Genomic DNA, 22,307 nt, shown 5'->3' with positions numbered 1-22,307 from the left:
CTTGACAGCCATCTGTCAGGAATGTTTTGATGGTGTTTCCTGCTTGGCAGGGGGTTGGACTGGATGGCCCTTGTGGTCTCTTCCAACTCTATGATTCTACTACTTGCTGGGAGAATCATAGTGTGGGAATGTTGAGGGTGGCAGGAGAAGGATATATTGGTTATTAATATCCTTCCTAACTTGCGCTAGCAAGTTTCTATACTTCGCAGAGTTTCATTCCCCCTTTTTTACACAGCAGAAAACTCGTGTGAGTTGCAAACTCGTGTGAGTTTCTTAAGTCAATAAGCAATTCAATCTGGCTTGTCCAGATTGAAATGTGTTCTAATATGTTCATGGTAAGAGCCCTTGAATCCCTCCTAAAAGAATAAAGACTCCACAGTCGTATTCATAAGTAACAAAAAGTAGTTTTACTCACAATCGGGCAGAGCGCAGTGTGATTCCCTGAAGGCAGGCTTTAGGCTTCAAGTTACGAACATGTACAAACAGGTTTACCCCATATGGGAGATTACCTGGGGAACTGCTTGGCTGGCAGGAAGTTCGCAGGAAGGGAAGGGAAGATGGAAGAGAAGAGAGGTGGCCGTGTGACTGGAGCTTTCATTAGGTCAGGTAAGGTCACACCCATCTACTAGTCACATGCAAGGAAGGATGCTCCAGGCCAGGAGGAACAAGAAGTTCCCCTTGCATGTCCACTCTAGCAAAACAAGGACTGTTGAACTTGACTGCTCCCAGTGGTTTACATCCCGCACATAGAATTGTAGAGCTGGAAGGCACTAAGGCTGGGCGATCTATCAATAACAGTTCCATAATTTTTGACCTGGCATTATATCGCGAATCGTGTGTGCGTGCGCAAAAATCACAATGTGGCGAAAAAATGCCTCTATATAGCTCCGTCCTTATTTCAGGACGTTGTGACATATCAGTGTATTCCGATGTTTAGCTGGTGATATATCGCAAGGTTGAAAACCAGGTGGTACCCAGCCCTAGAAAGGACCCCAGGGGTCATAAAGTTCAACCCCCTGAAATGTGGGGAGAGAGCTACTTTCCCTCCACATGGTGCCTGGGGGCTTCCCAGAAGAGGCCCTTGTGGCAGAGGCAGACCGAGGGGGTTTCAAATTTCAGCAGCACCATGTGCCATGCCAAAACAGTTTTCAGAGGAGTCGCTCTGCCAGTCCGCTGGGCCTTAAGAAGTCCTGAAGACTCCCTGCTCTAATTGACATCTAGCCTCTGCAGTGAGCGCCAAAAGACTGGAATTTAGTGGAATGCAAAACGACCACCAAGCCGGTGCTGTACACCTGAGATTCCAGAATTATTGAGCACATTCGGAAACAAAAGTTTCCTTTCGTTTCGTGGGTAGCACAATTTGCTTTAACCAGCCGGCGCCAGCAAGGCCTTTCTGCCCCTTTCTTCCAGACGGCTGCAATCTAAAAAAAGGCTGATGAGCAAAACCCAAACTCATCTTGACCTGCCGTGTCTCTGCTGCCTTAAAACACACACACACACAAACACAAACACACACACACACACACACACCCCTTAGGTTGGCTGTGCAGGGCGGATCTTTTGCCAGAGGTTCATTTGCAACCTCTGAGGCTACTCCCTCCACCTGATGTCACCTACGACCGGCTTGCCGGGTGCGCTTTTTTTTTTCCACTCTAGGTAAGGAAAATCCATCGGTGGCTGTCAAGGAAAAGACAGGCTGAGTTACACAGCACAGAGTTTACACGCACTGGACCTTCCACACGGGAAAAGGGTTCCTCTGGGCTCCCTCTTCCCCAACCTTCTCCTCGCTGACTCATGCAGCCATGCTTTCCAGATGACTTAAAGCCCTCCTTCTAGCCGCTTCCGAGATTCGCCACCTCCCACCCCCCAGGTTCACCTTGGCGAGGATGAAGATGTCTCCGAATCCTTGGGTGGTCACCTTCTTCCTGTTTGCCTCTTCGCTGGGGCTGCTCTTGCCACCAGGTAAGATTTTCAAAAGCCTCTCGTTTATAGTTTATGGTGCCTTGATTTCTTCTTTGCTTCTTATTAGCGGAAGGGGCCATGCAAATATGGTGCAAGGAAATAATTCTGCTTTCCCTCCCTCCCTCTCTCTCTCTCTCTCTCTGACGCTTGCTTGAAGGAGTTTTGCTCATAAGCCAGGGCTGCTCCATCCTGGAGTTTTGCAAGCCTTCGATCAAGCGGCTGCCCGTTTCCCCCCCCCCCCCAGCCCAGCTGCAGATTCTAAGGTTTCGCATTTGACCTCCCACCTGGGAGAGAATTCTACCTGCTCCTCCTCAGGACCTCTGCGTTTGTCTTTGTGATTCGTTTCATACTTGGGGGGGAAAAGGAGTTGTTTGCACAGCGGGGAGGTTTGTCCTAACAGCTCCATAGAAACTTGGCCCCGGAGAGTTTGCGTCCTGGAATTGCCATCAGCTAAATTGCAATTCAATCGCCCTCTTGCGAGGAAATGCAGCCCAGGCTGCGCTTTGGAAATGCAGCTGGTTAGGGATTGGAAATGTGTGTGTCTTGATCTGTAAGCGAACCTTGCAAGATGTCAATAGACGCGCCTGCCAGGGAAATGGGACACCCGTCATTAAACTTTCAAACCGAGGAAAGGATGGATCTTGCAACATCCCCTGCCTGTTAGGAGCTTAAAAGACGAGGGGAGAGACAGGTGCCGACAGGGGAGAGCCGGTGGGGTCCAAGTAATGTAGGTGGCTCCATCTGGCAAAGAGAGAGGGGAGGTCTGGGTTCAAATCCTACCTTCACGTGAACTGGCTAAGGAGCCTTGGGCAAATTTAGCTGCAATTTCTGTATTGCAGGGAGTTGGACTAGATGAGCCGAGCCCTGGGTCCCCTCCAACACTATGTTTCAATGATTCTAAATCACTCTGCCAGCCTCGGTTTCCCTGCTTATAAAACGGATAGAGGCGTAACCGTCTTTTAGTAATGCTGGATGAAAACTGTCCTTTCAAAAGTGGCACGATGGGCAACTCCAGGCTAGCTCCACTGTGTTGGAAGGAGGTGGAGCATGCCTTCTGTGGGTGAGAGGCAGCGGGGTGTAGTGGTTAGAGTGTTGGACTAGGCCCTGGGAGACCAGGGTTCAAATCCCCACACTGGGCCACAAACCTCTCTGGGTGTGACCTTGGGCCAGTCCCTCTCCCTCTCAGGGTCACTGTTGGGGTTAGACGAGGACAGGGAGAACCATGTTCGCCCCCTTGAGCTCCTGGGAGGAAGAGGTGGAATATAAATGCAAATAATAATAACAATACTAATAATAAATATGGTACCTTAGGAAGTCTCCAGACCCCTGAGTCCAGGAAGCAGCCCGAGGCGATACTGATTCTGCTGACCTCGGCTGACCTCTCCCTCGGGAACTCTTGGCTGCAGCACAGGAAGGAAGGGTTCCTCTCTGCACATGTTGTGGAATGAAAGCCATGTTCACAGGGCTTCCATGTGGGGAGCCTGTCTTTGCACCCGTGTGCAGTGGATTAACTGGGCAAGGCACTGAGGAGGGGCGCTTGCAACTGCTCCGAAGAGCCCCCTCGGACAAACGGCCCTTTCTGCTTTTAAATCGGAGCTGCTCCCCTGCGGGATTCTGCCCCAGCAGGACAGGGCTGCAAGGGTGACCCCCCCCCCCCGTGCTTGGTGAGCGGAAGAAATGCAGAGCAGGTGGCCTGCGGAGGCTTGCCGCACTGCGCCGGAGTGGCCCCGTTGGCCCTAGAGAGGGACAAGACCCCAAACGCCCTCCCTCCAGCGGCAAGCCTGTTGGAGACGGAGCCAGTTTGTTTTCTGATGGACTCAAATGGCAAAGAAAGGAGATTCCTACTAAACATCAGGAAAAACCTTCCGACAGTAAGAGCTGTTCCACAATGGAAAGGACTCCCTTGGAAGGTGGCAGGCTCTCCTTCCTTGGGGGGGGGGGTTAAGCAGAGGATTGGGGGGGGGCATCTGTCACATGAAAATTGTATATGGGGAAGAGGAACATTTTCCTCCCTCTCTTGTAACACTAGAACTCATGGGCGTCCAATGAAGATCAATGTGGAAAGATTCAGGACAGATAATAATAATAATAATAATAATAATAATAATAATTATTATTATTATTATTATTATTATTATTATTATTTATACCCCGCCCATCTGGCTGGGTTTCCCCAGACACTCTGGGCAGCTTCCAACAGAATATTAAAATTCATTAAACATTAAAAGCTTCCCTAAACAGGGCTGCCCTCAGATGTCTTCTAAAAGTCTGGTACAGTCGTACCTCGGGTTACGAACTCCGCAAACCCGGAAGTATTTTCTCGCTCACGGTTTGCACATGCGCAAAGTGCGGAAATTGCGCTTTGCGCATGCGCAAAATGGCGCTTCGGGTTATGACCATTTCGGGTTACGAACTGCGTCCCGGAACGGATCGTGTTCGTAACCCGAGGTACCACTGTAGTTGTTTTCCTCTTTGACATCTAGTGGGAGGGTGTTCCACAGGTTGGGTGCCACTACCGAGAAGGCCCTCTGCCTGGTTCCCTGTAACTTGGCTTCTTGCAACGAGGGAACCGCCAGAAGGCCCTCGGTGCTGGACTTCAGTGTCCGGGCAGAACGATAGAGGTGGAGACGCTCCTTCAGGTCTACTGAGCCGAGGCCGTTTAGGGCTTTCAAGGTCAGCACCAACACTTTGAATTGTGCTCGGAAACGTACTGGGAGCCACTGTAGGTCTTTCAAGACCGGTGTCATGTGGTCTCGGAGGCAGCTCCCAGTCACCAGTCTAGCTGCCGCATTCTGGATTAGTTGTAGTTTCCGAGTCACCTTCAAAGGTAGCCCCACATAGAGCGCATTGCAGTAGTCCAAGGGAGAGATAACCAGAACATGCACCACTCTGGCGAGACAGTCTATGGGCAGGTAGGGTCTCAGCCTGCGTACCAGATGGAACTGATAGACAGCTGCCCTGGACACAGAACTCCACAGCTGTCCATGCACCTCCATGGACAGCTGTGAGTCCAAAATGACTCCCAGGCTGCGCATCTAGTCCTTCAGGGGCACAGTTACCCCATTCAGGATCAGGAGTCCTCCACACCTGCCCGCCTCCTGTCCCCCACAAACAGTAAAAAGCAAGTCCTTCTTCCTGCAGCACAGAGTTAATCTATGGAACTCCCTCCCACAGGAGGCAGCGATGGCCATCAACTGAGAAACAACTTTTGGCACTCGCACCCCCAAAATCACAGAGCAAAAGTCAGGAATTTAGTGTGCTGTGAAATATGCTTCCAGCAGGGATGTAGCAGGCACTGTCCCTTTCAAGTTCATCAGTTTTGTTGAGTGAAGTAAATGAAATAGCTCAGTTGGTAGAGCAGGAGACTCTTAAACTCAGGGTTGGGGGTTCGAGCCCCTTGTTGGGCATGTTGGAGGGGTTGGATTAAATGATCCTTGTGCAAATTTAACATGTAGAATAAGAGAACAAGAAAAATGCACGTTTAAAGAAGAATGGGAAAATGTTTACTGAATATACGGGTGGAAATTGTGTTTATTTAAAAACGCTGTTAGCACTAAGATAAATTCAGCAGTATAAATAAGTTTTTATGGATGTAACAATGGATTCCTGAATGGTTTAGTTCATGTAAAATACGTATGGTATGCAAAATGAACCACCAAAAGAGAAGATGGGAAGTCATAGATTTAAGGTTGTTTAAATGAATATTTTGAAACATATCTGTATCAGTATCAAAACCTTTATTGACATCACATACAAACATTCAAAATAAATAGGCCAGTGCAATCTCGTCGCCATATCATCAGTACAGTCACTTGCCAAAGGGAAGAAGAGGCAAGCAAGCTATTTCACCTCTGTGGGTCTCCAGCAAGGGCAGGATCCTGTAACGTACTTCGGCAGCAAAATATATCAAATAGAGGAACTTAGCTACTATCTTGGTGAGCTCCTGGTCTCTCCCCCATAATACAAAGCGTATGACCTCTGTGTCTGGCTTCCATATTGGGATACAAAGTTGGTCTAGCAATAGTTGGCGGAGATCATCATGCATTTTACATTTGAGGACCATGTGAGCTGGAGTTTCCACCAGGTGGGCATCACATGGGCAGATCCTATCTCCTTCTCCCATACCCGCGAACCTACCCCAGAGGAGGCTAGAAGGATTAGAATTGAACCTAGCCAGCGAGGAAGCCCTTCTTTCTTGCGGGTTAAACAAAAATTGTAGATAATTGGAGTTAAATTCCTGCACCCAAGAGAGTCGAAAATAAAAAGGGGAACATGTTTTTGCATACAGTTTCCCAATATTTGATAATAGACTTATTGGTCGATAGTTAGACGGTAGCTTTTTATCCCCCTTTTGGAAGATTGGGATAATTATGGATTTCTGCCGTGAGTTAGGCATAATTCCGGTACTATCCACCACAGTGAATAGTTCCGCTAGAATCGGGGCCCACCAGTCTGGCTTGGCTTTGATTAGTTCAGATGGGATGGCATCGGGGCCTGCGGCTTTGCCTATTTTCATCTGAGAAATTAAATTCCCGACTTCAGTAATGGAGACAGGGGCCACTCAACCAGGGTTGAAGAGGGGGCGAGATCTTGGCTGTCTGGTGGAAGACAATCGACGTAGAAGATCGCCTTAAAATGCTCTACGCATAACATTAAAGACCCTTTTTAATGAGGGTGAAAGAGGAGAGCGCAAAATATGGTCTGAAGCTCAACATCAAAAAAACCAAGATCATGGCCACTGGTCCCATCACCTCCTGGCAAATGGAAGGGGAAGAAATGGAAGCAGTGAGAGATTTTACTTTCTTGGGCTCCTTGATCACTGCAGATGGTGACAGCAGTCACGAAATTAAAAGACGCCTGCTTCTTGGGAGAAAAGCAATGACAAACCTAGACAGCATCTTAAAAAGCAGAGACATCACCTTGCCGACAAAGGTCCGTATAGTTAAAGCTATGGTTTTCCCAGTAGTGATGTATGGAAGTGAGAGCTGGACCATAAAGAAGGCTGATCGCCGAAGAATTGATGCTTTTGAATTATGGTGCTGGAGGAGACTCTTGAGAGTCCCATGGACTGCAAGAAGATCAAACCTATCCATTCTGAAGGAAATCAGCCCTGAGTGCTCAATGGAAGGACAGATCGTGAAGCTGAGGCTCCAATACTTTGGCCACCTCATGTGAAGAGAAGACTCCCTGGAAAAGACCCTGATGTTGGGAAAGATGGAGGGCACTAGGAGAAGGGGACGACAGAGGACAAGATGGTTGGACAGTGTTCTCGAAGCTACGAACATGAGTCTGACCAAACTGCGGGAGGCAGTGGAAGACAGGAGTGCCTGGCGTGCTCTGGTCCATGGGGTCACGAAGAGTCGGACACGACTAAATGACTAAACAACAACAACAACAACAACACCCATAACATAGATGAAATGTAAATTAGACAATTTAATAAAAATTATATATTAGGACTAGATGACCCTTGTTGTCCCTTCTAACTCTATGATTCTATGAAATAGTTTTAATTGGAATTTCAATAAATGTGCCACTAAATTGCTGCTGCTTTGAAGTTTATTGTGTTCCTATCTTCCTTAGTGGGTTGTGCAAACTGTCATTCCGCTTTTCACAGGGTAGGGAAGGGGGCATGGGGGAGGCGTTTATGATGGAACCAAGGTTTCTATATTTTGGAAACAGCTGACATGGGCCTTTCCTTTCTTCTCTCTCTCTCTCTCCCCCCCCCCCAACTTGGCCTCATTTTTTCCCAGGTTGCTCAGGGGCTCAGGGCAAGTTTGCCTACAAGCTGCTCAATGACCTCTTTGCCAACTACTCTAATGCGCTGCGGCCGGCAGAAGACACCGACCGAGCCCTCAACGTCACCCTGCAGGTCACCCTGTCCCAGATCATCGACATGGTAAGTCCTTTGCAGCCGCAGGTTGGATCCTCTGAGCCTCTTGGGCTTGCCGATCGGAAGGTCGGCAGTTCGAATCCCTGTGACGGGATGAGCTCCCGTTGCTCGGTCCCAGCTCCTGCCAACCTAGCAGTTCGAAAGCACGTCAAAGTGCAAGTAGATAAATAGGTACCGCTCCGACGGGAAGGTAAACGGCGTTTCCTTGCAGTCTGGTTTGCGTCACGGTGTTCCGTTGCGCCAGAAGCGGTTTAGTCCTGCTGGCCACATGACCCAGAAAGTTGTCTGTGGACAAACACCAGCTCCCTCAGCCTGAAAGCGAGATGAGCGCCACAACCCCATAGTCGCCTTTGACTGGACTTAACCATCCAGGGGTCCTTTACCTTTACCTTTTACCTTACCAAGCGTTCCCCTTGCCTCTCACTGGGGAAGCAGCAGGTTCTCACGAGAGGCGATAGAAACCACTTTCTAACCGACTGGGCAATGGCACTTCATCTAGTCCTTCCTCCCCTCTAAAGAAAAAAGAAGGTATTGCAAGGGGGGGGGTCAAAGCCAATTTTCCCCAGATTCCCCATCCGATGCCCCGCTCTGAAATAAAAGCAGAGCATAAGGTGTGCTCCTTGCACCCTATATCTGAGGATGGTTTCCCTCTTGCCTCGCAGGATGAGAGGAATCAAATCTTGACGGCTTACCTGTGGATCCGGCAGGTGTGGGTGGACGCCTACCTGAGCTGGGAGAAGGAGGCTTACGATGGCATTGACACCATACGGATCCCAAGCAGCTACGTCTGGAGGCCGGACATCGTTCTGTATAACAAGTAGGTTTCACAGAAGCGGGGAGCGAAGGGGGGGGGGGACACAACCACCTGGGTCTTCCTATGGGGCCCTGTTGGAATCAATTTTCAAGGCAGCAGCAGGTTGGAGATGGCGGATGTGAAACACTACTTCTCCATGCAGTGCCTAGCTAAACTGTGGAACTCCCTGCCACAGGAGGCAGGGGTGGCCCCCAGCCGAGATGGATTTTAAAGAGGATTTTAAAGGGGCTATTGACGGCTAGGATGGCTGTGTTCATTCTGCCTCCACAGTCAAGGCAGCAATGCTTCTGAATCCTAGTTGCTAGAAGCCACGGGAAGGGAGGAAGCGCTCTTGCGTTCGAATCCTGCTTGTGGGTTTCCCATAATGAACCCGGGACCTTCTACAGGCCAGGCAGGTCCCCCCCCCCTGTGGCGCCACAGCCCTTCCCTTTAAAAGATGTTCTGTGAAGGTGTTTTTTTATTAACTGAGTGGAAGACTATGAGTCATGGGAGCAGGGAGAGAAAGTCTCTGAATTGAGCAGTGATTTAGTTTGTTTTTGGTTGTTAGTCTGCTCATGTTGTTCATATTGTTGTGTGGATTATGAGTCCTTTAATGCTCTGCAAATTTTATAAAATGGCTTCTTGTGGTTGTGCTGTTTAATCCATTCTATAAGTTGTTCTGCTAATGATTTATAGAAGGCGGTTGTTTTATTGTTGATTTGTTCATTTTATATATATGTTAGTATTTGTTGTTTTCATATCTGTGAGGGACAGGGGATATCGCGAAGTCCCTCCCCTCCTGAGTTCAAGCCAATCACCGAGCACAGGGGAAAGCAGAGAGAGTTCCGATTCCAGTGGGGAAGCAGGAAGTCGTGTCCGAGGCTCAGGCAAGGTAGAGGAGCCAGGGTCCCAGGTGGGACAGGAAGGGGCGGATAAGGGGGGGAGACCCATCCCCCCAACTCCAGAACTACGCAGAAAGAGGAGGGGAAAGAGGATGGGTCTGCCAAAGCTTTTGTGTTGGAGAAAGACGCGCCAAAAGCCATTAGGAGGTTCTGAAACCGACTGATCACATCACTCCGTGTAAATAGCAATGACTTCAGCACTGTAAATACGCAGCACCAATAAAAGAATAAAATGCAGAGCTGCGTAGCGTCGTTACTCTGAAGTAGCCCACTCCGGCCACTGTGACAGCAACCTCCGAATCCTTTTTTGGGCTACTTTGGAGTTGCCGGGATGAGCGTGTCAGAGGCGGAGAGATGGCGGCAGATCGCGGAGAAAGCCCAGCAAGAACTGCAGCAGCTGTCGCTGCAGGCGCAGGGGGAATTGAAGGCAGCTAAAGAAGAGACTAAGAAGGTCCAGGACGACCGGCTACAACTTGCGGAACAGGTGAGAGCGCTACAGGAAAGAGAGCAGGAATTAAGGGCGGTGGCGGTAGACCTCCAAAACAAGCTGGATGCAGAGAAAAACAAGGCGGGAGGGGCACCCCAAGTCCAAGTGCTGCCAGGAAGGAGAGCCGGGACCCTAGTAAGCAAGTTCAATGGAGACCCGAGGGAATATCAGGGCTTTGAGACTGAGATTGTGTATGCTCTTGAGCTGCACCACGCTGAGTTCCCTGATGATGAGCACAGGGTAGCGTTTATTGTGGAGCACCTTACCGGGGCAGCCAGGGAGTGGCTAAGACCGTTAATCGCAACAAAGAATCCTTGCATGAAGAATGTCAAACTATTTCTAGAAGGTTTGAAAACGATGTATTCGTCCGATAGTCATATGGACCAGACTAAGGAGGAACTTCATAATTTACGCCAAGGAAATATGACAGTTCGCGCGTATTGGGCGAAATTCACCATGCTGGTGCACAGATTGGGGTGGGAACTAGAGTCACCCCCGATGCAAGCGGCGTTCTACTTGGGGTTGCATGAGGAGGTGAAGGATGAGCTCTCGAGAGGTCCAAAGCCCAGTAATATGGATCAGCTGAGCAAAGCGGCTCTGGCGGTGGGGGTGAGACAGGAATCCCGGTGGAGCGACAAGCAAGCAACGCGCGCAAAGCGGGCTTGGTTCCCACGGTCGCAGGAGAAGCCACTCCCCCAACAACCCTTTCAAGCCACGCCTGGGGCCAGTCAGGACCAGGAACCCATGCAGATTGATAGCGCGCGCGCGCGCGGGCTTTTCAAACCCCAGCGGCGCCAAGACGCAAGGAGGGAAGGGGTGGGAATTGCTTTCTCTGCAACTCCCCCCAGCATCTCGTCAGAGACTGCCCACATCGCAGGGAGTGGCAAGGAAAGGCGGGAATGGTTGTGCCCTCCCCCACTGACGCAGCACCACAGCAGGGAAACGGGAAAGCCTGGCTGCAGGAGACAAGGGGCAGCAGCCAGGCACAGTCAGCAGACAACAGCCCCAGCCCACCCACCCGCACAGAGAGGAGCAGAGCCAGCCCACCCCTCCCAGAGCAGGAGTGGTTCTAGAAGTGACGCTCACGCTCCCAAATGGCTATCCCCTGACGGTCCTCGCCCTAATTGACAGTGGTGCCTCAGCCAACTTCTTCTCGAGAAACTTTGCAGAAGAGCACCAGATCCAGCTTCTGCAGCTGGATTTTCCCCTGCACGTGGCAACCATTGACGGCAGAGAGCTGCTGGGAGGGGCCATCACTCATCAAACCCCCCCCCCATGAGAATGACGGTGGGAAGGCACTCAGAGACACTGGCATTCAACGTCACAACCATCTCAGACCCCCCCATCGTCTTGGGCATGAGCTGGCTGGCGCGCCATGACCCCTCCATCAGTTGGCACCAGAGATGCATCACTTTTGGATCGGACTTTTGCCTGGAACATTGCATGCAGCACCAACCAGGGGAGGGGCCTCCGATAGCCACGGTGGCCACCATGCACGTCAAAGGGGGTGAGGCGATACCCAAGCCGTACTGGGACTTGCAGGAGGTCTTCAGCGAAGCGGAGTCCGACCACCTACCCCCACACAGGCCTTTTGACTGCCAGATCAACCTGGTGCCGGGGGCAACTATACCCCCTGCCAAGCTGTACGCCATGTCAGACCAGGAACTGGAGGATCTGCGCGCTTTCATCGACAAGAACCTCAAGCGGGGGTTCATCAGAGAAAGCAAGGCAGCAGGGGGCAGCCCGGTCTTCTGGGTGGACAAGAAAGACACGCAACAGCGCCGTCTTGTGGTGGACTTTAGACGGCTGAATTCAGTGACAGAGCCAGTGGCTTTCCCCATGCCCAGAGTGGATGATCTCCTGACAGCGGCACGCAGAGGCAAGATCTTCACCAAGCTAGACCTGAGGGGGGCGTACAATTTGATCAGGATCCGGGAAGGCGATGAATGGAAAACCACGATGTTCACGCCTCTGGGCTCCTTTGAATATCTGGTGATGCCCTTCGGGTTGCAAGGGGGCTCAGCATGCTTCCAGGCCTTCATGCACCACGTCCTGGGGTCCCTCCTCTTCAGGAAATGCTTGGTCTTCCTGGATGACATCCTTATCTACTCCGATGACCCAGTGCATCATGTGAAAGATGTCAGGGAGGTGTTGCAGCGCCTGAAGGAGAACCACCTGTATGTGAAGCTGGAGAAGTGCAAGTTTCACACCAAGGAGGTGGACTTCCTGGGCTACAAGCTGTCAGACAAGGGGCTGGCGATGGACAAGGACAAGGTGCAGGCCATCCTGGACTGGCACAGCCCCAGGACGCGCAAAGATGCCCAACGCCTACTAGGCTTCGCCAACTTCTACAGGAAGTTCATCAAGAACTTCTCTCGCGTTACGGCTCCCATCACTGACTGCCTGAGAGGCAAGCAGAAGTTCAGGTGGACACCAGAGGCGCAAGCAGCGTTCGAAAGCCTCAAGAGGGTGTTCGCCTCAGACCAGAACCTGTTCCACGTGGTTCAGGACGCGCCCCTACGCGTGGAGACAGATGCTTCTGATAAAGCTGTGGGCGCCATTTTGTTGCAACTGGACGCCAACAGAGAGTGGAGACCCTGTGCCTTCTTCTCCAGGAAGCTGACACAGCCTGAACGCAACTACACGGTGTTTGATCGGGAACTTCTTGCGATCCACGCTGCGTTCCAGCACTGGAGACACTTCCTGGTGGGCGCCAAGCACCCCATCCAGGTGTGCACAGACCACAAGAACCTGGAGTTCTGGAGAACTGCCAGGGTGCTCAACCAGCGGCAGATACGGTGGGCAGAGTTCTTCTCGAACTTCAACTTCTCCATACACTACATCCCGGGAGAGCAGAATGTCAGGGCGGATGCCCTCTCCCGCAAGCCAGAGTACATGGAGGAGGAGGCGCCACCGGCACCCAGGCACATTTTCCCCCCGTCAGCATGGTCCTGCGGAGCAGCAGTGGTGAGCGAGGCGGAACTCACAGCACTGACGGCAGCGGATGAATTTGCCAACCGCATCTTCAGAGAACTGAGAAGGGGGGGGGAGCAGGCAAAAGACTTTGCAGAACGCAGGGGGCTGCTTTTCTACAAGGGTGCACTGTACCTGCCCACCACCCAGCTTAGACGTACGGTCCTCAAGCAGATGCACGACAACCCAACGGCGGGTCATTTTGGGAGGGACAAAACCGCTCACCTAGTCATGAGACACTTCTGGTGGCCAGGGGTGCGGGAGGATGTGAGGGATTATGTAAGGGGCTGTGACACCTGCCAGCGGGCAAAGGTGGTCAGAGCGCCACCAGCAGGTTTGCTGGAGCCCTTAGCCACACCGCACAGGCCGTGGGAAGTAGTGTCCATGGACTTCATCACAGACCTGCCGTCGTCCAGGGGCAAGACCGCAGTGTTGGTGGTGGTGGACCTCATGTCCAAAATGTGCCACTTTATACCGTGTGCCAGGGCGGTCTCTGCAGAAGAGACAGCCAAACTGTTTGTGGATCACGTATTCAGACTGCATGGATTACCTTTAAGGGTTATTTCGGATCGTGGCCGCCAATTTGTTTCCAGGTTCTGGCGGCGGCTCATGAACCTCCTGCAGGTGGAGGTCAGCTTGTCGACGGCTAGACACCCGCAGACCAATGGACAGGCGGAGAGGGTCAACGCCATTCTGCAGCAGTACCTGAGATGCTACGTCAGCCAGCGGCAAACGGACTGGGTGGATCGCCTGCCACTGGCAGAATTTGCCTACAACAATGCGGTGCACGTCTCCACAGGGGTGTCGCCCTTTAAGGCCAATTACGGGCGTGACCTCAGATCTTTCCCAGAGAGGGAGGGGGAGGAGGAGGAGGAGGGCCCACAGGCTGAGGATTGGGCAGAGGAACTGGAGACGGTGCACCAGCAGCTCAGAGAACACTTGGAGAGAGCCAAGGAAGCGTACAAGAAGGGGGCAGATCGCCACAGGCGACCGGGGGAGGTCATTAGGGTGGGGGACAAAGTTTGGTTGTCCTCGGAGGGCCTTCCCATCAGAGGGCGATGCAAAAAGCTGGCGCCCAGAAGGTTGGGCCCCTTCACGGTCACGCAACAGGTCAACCCGGTGGCATACAGGCTGGCACTGCCAGAGGACATGAGGGTGCACCCTGTGTTTCATAGATCGCTGCTGTCGCCGTACAGGGAAAGCAGCAGGCTCCGAGACAGCGAACAAACCCCTGAGGGAGGGGGGGAGAGGGAAGGCAGGGAGCAACTCAATGAGGCCACGGCCATCCTGGATTCAAGGTGGGGGGTGGGGGGACTGGAGTACCTCATGGCATGGGAGGATGCTCCACCGTCCCAGAATGAATGGGTCCCAGCCACTCAGATACAGGAGGAATTCCTGGTAGAAGAATTTCACGCCCTCTTTCCCCATAGACCCAAGCCCTGGCACATGGAAAGGGAGGGGGAGGGGGAGGAAGCACGGGAGAGCAGTTCACCATGGCGCTGGGAAGCGGAGTTTGAGGAACCAGAGGATGAGGTATGGGTGTCACCGAGATCCACCCAGTCAGAGGAAGGAGCAGATTGGCAGAACATTTTTACCCCCACCAGCTCTGACGCCACGGACTTTTTGGGATTCCCATCCTCCCAGGCGGAAGGGGGGGGCTTGCAGGACTGGGGGGAGGTGTTCACACCAACGGGCTCGGAAAGCACTGAGTTCTTAGGCTTCCAGTCGTCACCGACACCTGGGGGGGACCTGGGGAGGGGTGAAGGAGAGCTTGGGAGGGGGGTGGATGTGAGGGACAGGGGATATCGCGAAGTCCCTCCCCTCCTGAGTTCAAGCCAATCACCGAGCACAGGGGAAAGCAGAGAGAGTTCCGATTCCAGTGGGGAAGCAGGAAGTCGTGTCCGAGGCTCAGGCAAGGTAGAGGAGCCAGGGTCCCAGGTGGGACAGGAAGGGGCGGATAAGGGGGGGAGACCCATCCCCCCAACTCCAGAACTACGCAGAAAGAGGAGGGGAAAGAGGATGGGTCTGCCAAAGCTTTTGTGTTGGAGAAAGACGCGCCAAAAGCCATTAGGAGGTTCTGAAACCGACTGATCACATCACTCCGTGTAAATAGCAATGACTTCAGCACTGTAAATACGCAGCACCAATAAAAGAATAAAATGCAGAGCTGCGTAGCGTCGTTACTCTGAAGTAGTCCACTCCGGCCACTGTGACAATATCATTTGAATTAAGTCTCCAACAATATTTCAAAGCATTTATCATTATACGGTGGTGCCTCGCTAGACGAATTTAATTCGTTCCACAGGTCTTTTCTTATAACGAAAAATTCGTCTAGCGAATCCCATAGGAATGCATTGAAATTTTTTTTAATTTTTTTTTTTTGCCCATAGGAACGCATTAATTGAATTTCAATGCATTCCTATGGGAAACCGCGATTCGCTAGACAAATTTTTCGTAAAATGAATTCGTCTAGTGAGGCAACCTCCGCTAGAAATAAACCTTTCGTTAAGCGGAAATTTCGTTAAGCAGGGCATTCGTTAAGCGAGGCACCACTGTACAATATTTTTAACATACAAAGTTTCTTACTGACTTTCCACCCCTCCTTTCCAGATGTTTGTTTTCTACTCCTTTTTATTAGCTGTTTTACAACACATACATTTTGATTATCTAAACCCCACGACCACCACCACCATCATCATCATTCTAAAATAGTTATTAATAGTGACTCACATGAGTGAAAAGCAGTGTAGGATTATAATACAGTGGTACCTCGGTTTCCGAATGTCTCAAAAGTCAAACGTTTCGGTTTTCGAACACTGAAAACCCGGAAGTAACTGCTTCGGTTTTCGAACGCTTTTCGGAAGTCAAACGTGCCACGTGGCCTCCATATTCAGTTTTCTATAAGTAAATGCTTCTGGAAGTAATTGCTTCAGTTTTCGAACGTTTTGGAAGTCCAACGGTCTTCCAGAATGGATTACGTCCGGAAACGGAGGTACCACTGTAAATGAAATGAAATGGATGTTCTCCTGAAAACGCAGAGCTGCTTTCCTGACCCGGCACCGACACTTCCTCGGAAACTGCAATTATTCCAGAATGCGGCAGCTAGACTGGTGATTGGGGGCGGCCGCCGAGACCACATAACAAAAGTCCTCAGAGACCTACATTGGCTCCCAGTACTTTTCCGAAGCTGAGGCTCCAATACTTTGGCCACCTCATGAGAAGAGAAGAATCCTTGGAAAAGACCCTGATGTTGGGAAAGATTGAGGGCACTAGGAGAAGGGGATGACAGAGGACGAGATGGTTGGACAGTGTTCTCGAAGCTACGAACATGAGTTTGACCAAACTGCGGGAGGCAGTGCAAGACAGGAGTGCCTGGCGTGCTATGGTCCATGGGGCCACGAAGAGTCGGACACAACTAAACGACTAAACAACAACAACACTTTTCCGAGCACAATTCAAAGTGTTGGTGCTGACCTTGAAATCCCTAAACAGCCCAGTATACCTGAAGGAGCGTCTCCACCCCCATCATTCTGCCCGGACCCTGAGGTCCAGCTCCGAGGGCCTTCTGGCAGTTCCCTCCCTGTGAGAAGCCAAGTTACAGGGAACCAGGCAGAGGGCCTTTTCGGTAGTGGCACCCGCCCTGTGGAACGCCCTCCCATCAGATGTCAAGGAAATAAGCAACTATTTTACTTTGAAAAGACATCTGAAGGCAGCCCTGTTTAGGGAAATTTTTAATGTTATGTGCTGTATTGTGTTTTTACTCTTCGGATGGGAGCCTCCCAGAGTGGCTGGGGAAACGCAGCCAGATGGGCGGGGTATAAATAACAACAATAACAATAATAATTATTATTCCTCTCCTTCCCCCTCCTCCAGCGCCGATGACCAGTTCACGGGCTCGATGGAGACCAACGTGGTGATCCACTCGGACGGCCAGATCATGTGGGACTCTCCAGCCATCACCAAGAGCTCCTGCAAAGTGGACGTCTCCTACTTCCCCTTTGACGGCCAGCAGTGCCGACTGACCTTTGGTTCCTGGACGTACAACGGCAACCAGATCGACATCCTGAACAAGCAGGAGACGGGAGACCTGACGGACTTCGTGGAGAACGTGGAGTGGGAGGTGCTGGGGATGCCAGCCAAGCGCAGCGTGGTCACCTACGGGTGCTGCTCGGAGCCCTACCCGGACGTCACCTACACTCTGCATCTCAAGAGGAGGGCTTCCTTCTATATCTTCAACCTGCTGCTCCCCTGCATCATGATCTCCTTCCTCGCCCCGCTGGGCTTCTACCTCCCGGCCGACTCCGGGGAGAAGGTGTCCCTGGGGGTGACCGTGCTCCTGGCACTGACCGTCTTCCAGCTGCTGGTGGCCGAGAGCATGCCCCCCTCGGAGAACGTGCCCCTCATCGGTGAGTAGTCCCTGGGGGTAGAAGGTGAGCAGGGCCATTTTAAGCATACGAGAGCCAGTGTGGTGTAGTGGTTAAGAGCGGTAGACTCGTAATCTGGGGAACCGGGTTAGCGTCTCCGCTCCTCCACATGCAGCTGCTGGGTGACCTTGGGCTAGTCAGTGTGATGCAGCAGCTAAAAAAGCCAATGCAATTCTGGGCTGCATCAATAGGAGTATAGCATCTAGATCAAGGGAAGTAATAGTACCACTGTATTCTGCTCTGGTCAGACCTCACCTGGAGTACTGTGTCCAGTTCTGGGCACCACAGTTCAAGAAGGATACTGACAAGCGGGAACGTGTCCAGAAGAGGGCAACCAAAATGGTCAAAGGCCTGGAAACGATGCCTTATGAGGAACGGCTTAGGGAGCTGGGTATGTTTAGCCTGGAGAAGAGAAGGTTAAGGGGTGATATGATAGCCATGTTCAAATATATGAAAGGATGTCATATGGAATTTGCTGCCATGGAGTGTGGTGGAGTCTCCTTCTTTGGAGGTCTTTAAGCGGAGGCTTGACAGTCATATGTCAAGAATGCTTTGATGGTGTTTCCTGCTTGGCAGGGGGTTGGACTGGATGGCCCTTGTGGTCTCTTCCAACTCTATGATTCTATTATTCTAGTCACACTTCTCTGAAGTCTCTCAGCATCACTCACCTCACAGAGTGTCTGTTGTGGGGGAGGAAGGGAAAGGAGAATGTTAGCCGCTTTGAGACTCCTTCGGGTAGTGATAAAGCGGGATATCAAATCCAGACTCTTCTTCATATCCGGCACCGTGGTGCAAGGCTCCCTCTGCCCCCCCCCGTTTATCAGAGTTGTCGACCTTTTTTTTTAGGGAGGATGGCGCTGCTGGCGGGGCTGGAGGAGGCAGGCTGCGGCTGGAGGCCAGCTCCTCCGGTGGGGAAGAGGCAGAGGCTGGACGCGGTGCCTCCTGGCTCAGCTAGCCGCTACATGCCATGGTGGCCATGGCAGACAGAGGCTCTGGGCGCGGGCGACATGGCAAAGGCGGGCCCGGGTGGCGAGCTGATGCCGGGAGGCGCCACGTCCACCCTCCGCCTCTTCCCTGGCGCCCTCCAGAACCTGGCCCCCCTGGAGCCCCACACCACTATCCTCTATGGGTAAGACGCCCCTGAAGGTGAGGATTGTGTCATTTCTGGGCCCCAGCCCAGAAAGAAGGAATCTAAAAATGGGATATTGCGTATTTGGGGTTGACAACTGAGGTATAGTGCCTTGGAGTATGGAGGCTCTAGCTCTGGTGAGCATGGCTGATTGCCATCGACAGGTGGATAGGGTGTTTATCCTTCTTAAAAGGAAGGCAGTGGCTAATGCCACATCTTGTGGTGGGGAGTTCCACAAGGTTAATAGATGGGTTTGATCAGAAGTCACCGCCTTGGCTTTGAACCATAGCAAGTCTCAGTGGGGATCAAGGAAAAGGCATGAAGATTCAACAGGCATTTGAATATATAAATTCTGAGTAGAGGTGCGTCTTGAAAGAGGCATTCCCTCCTCTGTCCCTCATGTGACAGAGGAAAGGAAGCCCTTCTTCATGCAGTTCATAGTTAAGCTGTGGAACTCCCTGCCACAGGAGGCAGTGATGGCCACCAACTTGAATGGCTTTAGAAGAGAATGAGACACGTTCGTGGAGAGGACTATTGATGGCTACAGTTTGAAGCAGCAATGCTTGTGAATCCCAGTTGCTGGAAACCACAGGAGGGGAGAGTATTGCTCTTGTGCTCGGATCCTGCTGGCAGGTTTCCCACTGGGGCAGCTGGTCGGCCACTGGGAGAACAGGATGCTGGACTAGATGGGCCACTGGCCTGATCCAGCAAGCTCTTCTTAGGTCTGTATGGAACCCCCAGCTCCAGGTGCAATCTATCTTAGGGGTGAGATAAGAATTTATTCCTATACCTGTGCTTGGTGCTCCTTGCCCAGGGAAGGGACGCCTTTAAATAAAACACGGAACCAAGGAAATAAAACAAGCTTGAGCAGATCCAGTTAGAGACCCTGTTTATTAAACTACTGCGCAGTAGGACCGAGCCCAACCTAACAAGCTCGGCTAGAACAACTAGTTAAGGAGAGGTCTGCCATGAGGCGCATCAGAACAGAGCTTATAAAACTCATAAAACACCAAAATATCCTTCTACATACATCAGGAAAGGTTACAGGTCACGGGACATAAACATACAAGGCTCCAACTTCCTCTGCGCTTGTCTTGGGGTGTCCCAGACATTTGAAACAAGGCAGGAACACAGAGATTCTTTCTGGGTGCATTCTATCCACAGGGGAAATGCAATTAATGTTGAAGCATTATAAAACCCAGAAATCTACACCTGGGCCCCAACTCATTACATCAGGGGCATTTGGTCACTGTGAGAATAGGATGCTCAACCAGGTGGGCCTGATCCAGCACTCAGGGTCTTCTTAGACCCAGTATCCCTGAAGGAGCATCTCCACCTCTATCGTTTAGCCCGGACATGGAAGTCCAGCTCCGAGGGCCTTCTGGCGGTTCCTTCCCTGCAAGAAGTGAGGTTACAGGGAACCAGGCAGAGGGCCTTCTCGGTGGTGGCACCCGCCCTGTGGAACGCCCTCCCATCAGATGTCAAGGCAATAAGCAACTATCTGACTTTGAAAAGACATCTGAAGGCAACCTTGTTTAGGGAAGTTTTTAATATTTGATGTTATATTGTGTTTTTAATATTCTGTTGGAAGCTGCACAGAGTGGGTGGGGAAACCCAGCTGGATGGGTGGGGTATAAATAATAAAATTAAAAAATTAAAAAATTAAAAAATTAAAAAATTAAAAAATAAAAAAATTAAAAAATTAAAAAATTAAAAAATTAAAAAATTAAAAATTTGGAAATTTGGAAATTTAAAAATTTAAAAATTTAAAAATTTAAAAATTTAAAAATTTAAAAAAATCAAAAATCAAAAAATCAAAAAATCAAAAAATCAAAAAATTAAAAAATTAAATTTCTTATACCTGCGGAGGTCTCATGTTGCCTTCCTCAACCTGGTGCTCCCTCTGTTTCAGGCTCCTGGCAGGGGCTGATGGAAGTTGTAGTCCAGCCCCCTCGGATTGGTGTGATGGCCGCTCTCAGGTGCTAATGGAGACTCTCCTCTTCTTCCCCCCCCCGACTTCCTGACCCCTCCACCTGCAGGCAAATACTACATCGCCACCATGACCATGATCACGGCCTCGACCGCCTTGACCATCTTCATCATGAACATCCACCACTGCGGCCCTGGCGCCAAACCCGTCCCCAGGTGGGCCAAGAAGCTCATCCTGCAATACATGGCCCGCATCTTCTTCGTCTACGAAGTGGGGGAGAGCTGCAAGAGCCCCCGGCCGGAGCCGGAGCCTGCCCCCAAAGCCCGCGTGGCCAACGGCAGAGGCCCCACGCGGCGGGGGGTGGGCAGGGGGAGATCCCCCGGCCAGGAAGCGCCGCCCCTCCGGTCTCCTTCGCAGGGGCCCAGCAGCCCCTCGGAGCAGCCTGACTGGGGCGAGGGCGGCCAGTACGTGGACCCGGAGGGTGGGGAGGGCGAGTGTGCAGACCAGCCCCCCTGCGCCAAGAGCCGCTGCCTCTGCCACCACCACAGCATCCTCAGGAATGTGGAGTACATTGCCAACTGCTTCCGGGACCAGAAGGCGGCTTCCAGGCGGACCGGGGAGTGGAAGAAGATCGCCAAGGTCATGGACCGCTTCTTCATGTGGGTCTTCTTCGCGATGGTTTTCATCATGAGCCTCCTCATCATGGGCAAAGCCATCTGAGATGCCGAGGAGGAGGAGGAGGAAGAGGAGGAAGAGGAAGCATGCCAGCAGAGCCTCCTTCCTGCTCCTCAGCCGAGTGCTGCAATATCATCATCATCATCATCATCATCATTTTTTGGAAGGAGAATTTGCCCTGCAAAAAGTAGATCACGCAGGGCTGGCTAACAGGGCTGGCAGAAGGTCCAACCCCCTGGCAGGACTGGGGCATTTCTGATGGGCACCCAGGGAAGTGTGAGCTGGGTGAAGAGGCCCAAGACCTCTCAGGATGCCATAGGTGGTGCTGGGGTGCAGCTCTTGGACCATGGGGGGTGGGCAACAGCATGTCCAGGGGTGGGGCTAGATGACCCTGGGGGTCCCTTCCAACTCTACAATTCTGTGTCGAGCCAGAAATCGGATACTACGGACACGGCTGCTGCTCCTGTATCCTCCACCACACCCTTCTAGCGGACGAGCAATTTAGTCTTTGGCTGTTGCACACACACACACACACACACACACAGCTGCCCCACAAGCCTAGGAGGAGAGGAACAGCTACCAAGTCGGGACATTGGTTCATTCAGCTCAGTATTGTCTACACTGACAGGCAGCAGCCCGCCAGGGTTTCCAGCAGGGAGTCTTTTCCAGCCCTGTCTGGAAGGTGCTTTTGGGGACTGAATGTGGGACTTTCTACATGCGAGGCCTCCTGGTCTACGGCTCTGTCCACACTGCAGCTTAATGTGGATTGTGAACCCCTCATGCTTCCTTTAATTCCTCCTTGGACACCAGCAGCATTCTCTTCCGTCTGCTGCTATTGCACACTTCCTCCTCTCGGAATCCCGAGGTTCCCTATGCTTTGAAAATCCGAACAGGAGAGCGCCATCAATGGCATTGGTGCAGTTTGTGATTACGCAAACACTTGCACTGTAGGGGGTTGGTCTAGATGACCCTTAGCCCCTTCCAGCCCAATGATTCTAGGATGATGCAAATGCAGAGTTTTAGTGCCTAGGGCAGCACTGAGTTCGGCCTGCAAATCCCATTTAACAGCCCCGCTCGCACTCCAAAACCAACCAACCCAACAAGACCTAACATGTTTCTAGCCCTCTTGGAGACCAGCT

At 51.7% G+C, this 22,307-nt stretch overlaps 1 protein-coding gene across 1 annotated transcript; it reads left to right on the top strand.

The window, feature by feature from the left end:
- Positions 1 to 1,886: 1,886 nt before the first annotated feature.
- On the top strand, positions 1,887 to 21,505 carry CHRNA10 (cholinergic receptor nicotinic alpha 10 subunit). The gene is made up of 5 exons (XM_060274017.1): positions 1,887 to 1,962; positions 7,716 to 7,861; positions 8,518 to 8,672; positions 16,884 to 17,416; positions 20,603 to 21,505. Exons 1-5 carry the CDS (start codon positions 1,887 to 1,889, stop codon positions 21,211 to 21,213), a joined length of 1,521 nt encoding a protein of 506 aa, XP_060130000.1. The 3' UTR covers positions 21,214 to 21,505.
- Positions 21,506 to 22,307: the final 802 nt, after the last annotated feature.

This window comes from Zootoca vivipara, chromosome 4 (genome assembly GCF_963506605.1).
Source record: "Zootoca vivipara chromosome 4, rZooViv1.1, whole genome shotgun sequence".
Classification (NCBI taxonomy): domain Eukaryota; kingdom Metazoa; phylum Chordata; class Lepidosauria; order Squamata; family Lacertidae; genus Zootoca; species Zootoca vivipara.
The sequence above is the reverse complement of the archived record's forward strand: the minus strand, read 5'-3'. Positions and strand labels throughout refer to the sequence as shown.

Coding starts and splice junctions, on each gene's coding strand:
- CHRNA10 (XM_060274017.1), top strand. CDS start 1,887: ATGAAGATGTCTCCGAATCCTTGGGTGGTCACCTTCTTCCTGTTTGCC. Junction 1,963..7,715: donor GGGGCTGCTCTTGCCACCAG/GTAAGATTTTCA, acceptor ATTTTTTCCCAG/GTTGCTCAGGGGCTCAGGGC. Junction 17,417..20,602: donor GGAGAACGTGCCCCTCATCG/GTGAGTAGTCCC, acceptor CTCCACCTGCAG/GCAAATACTACATCGCCACC.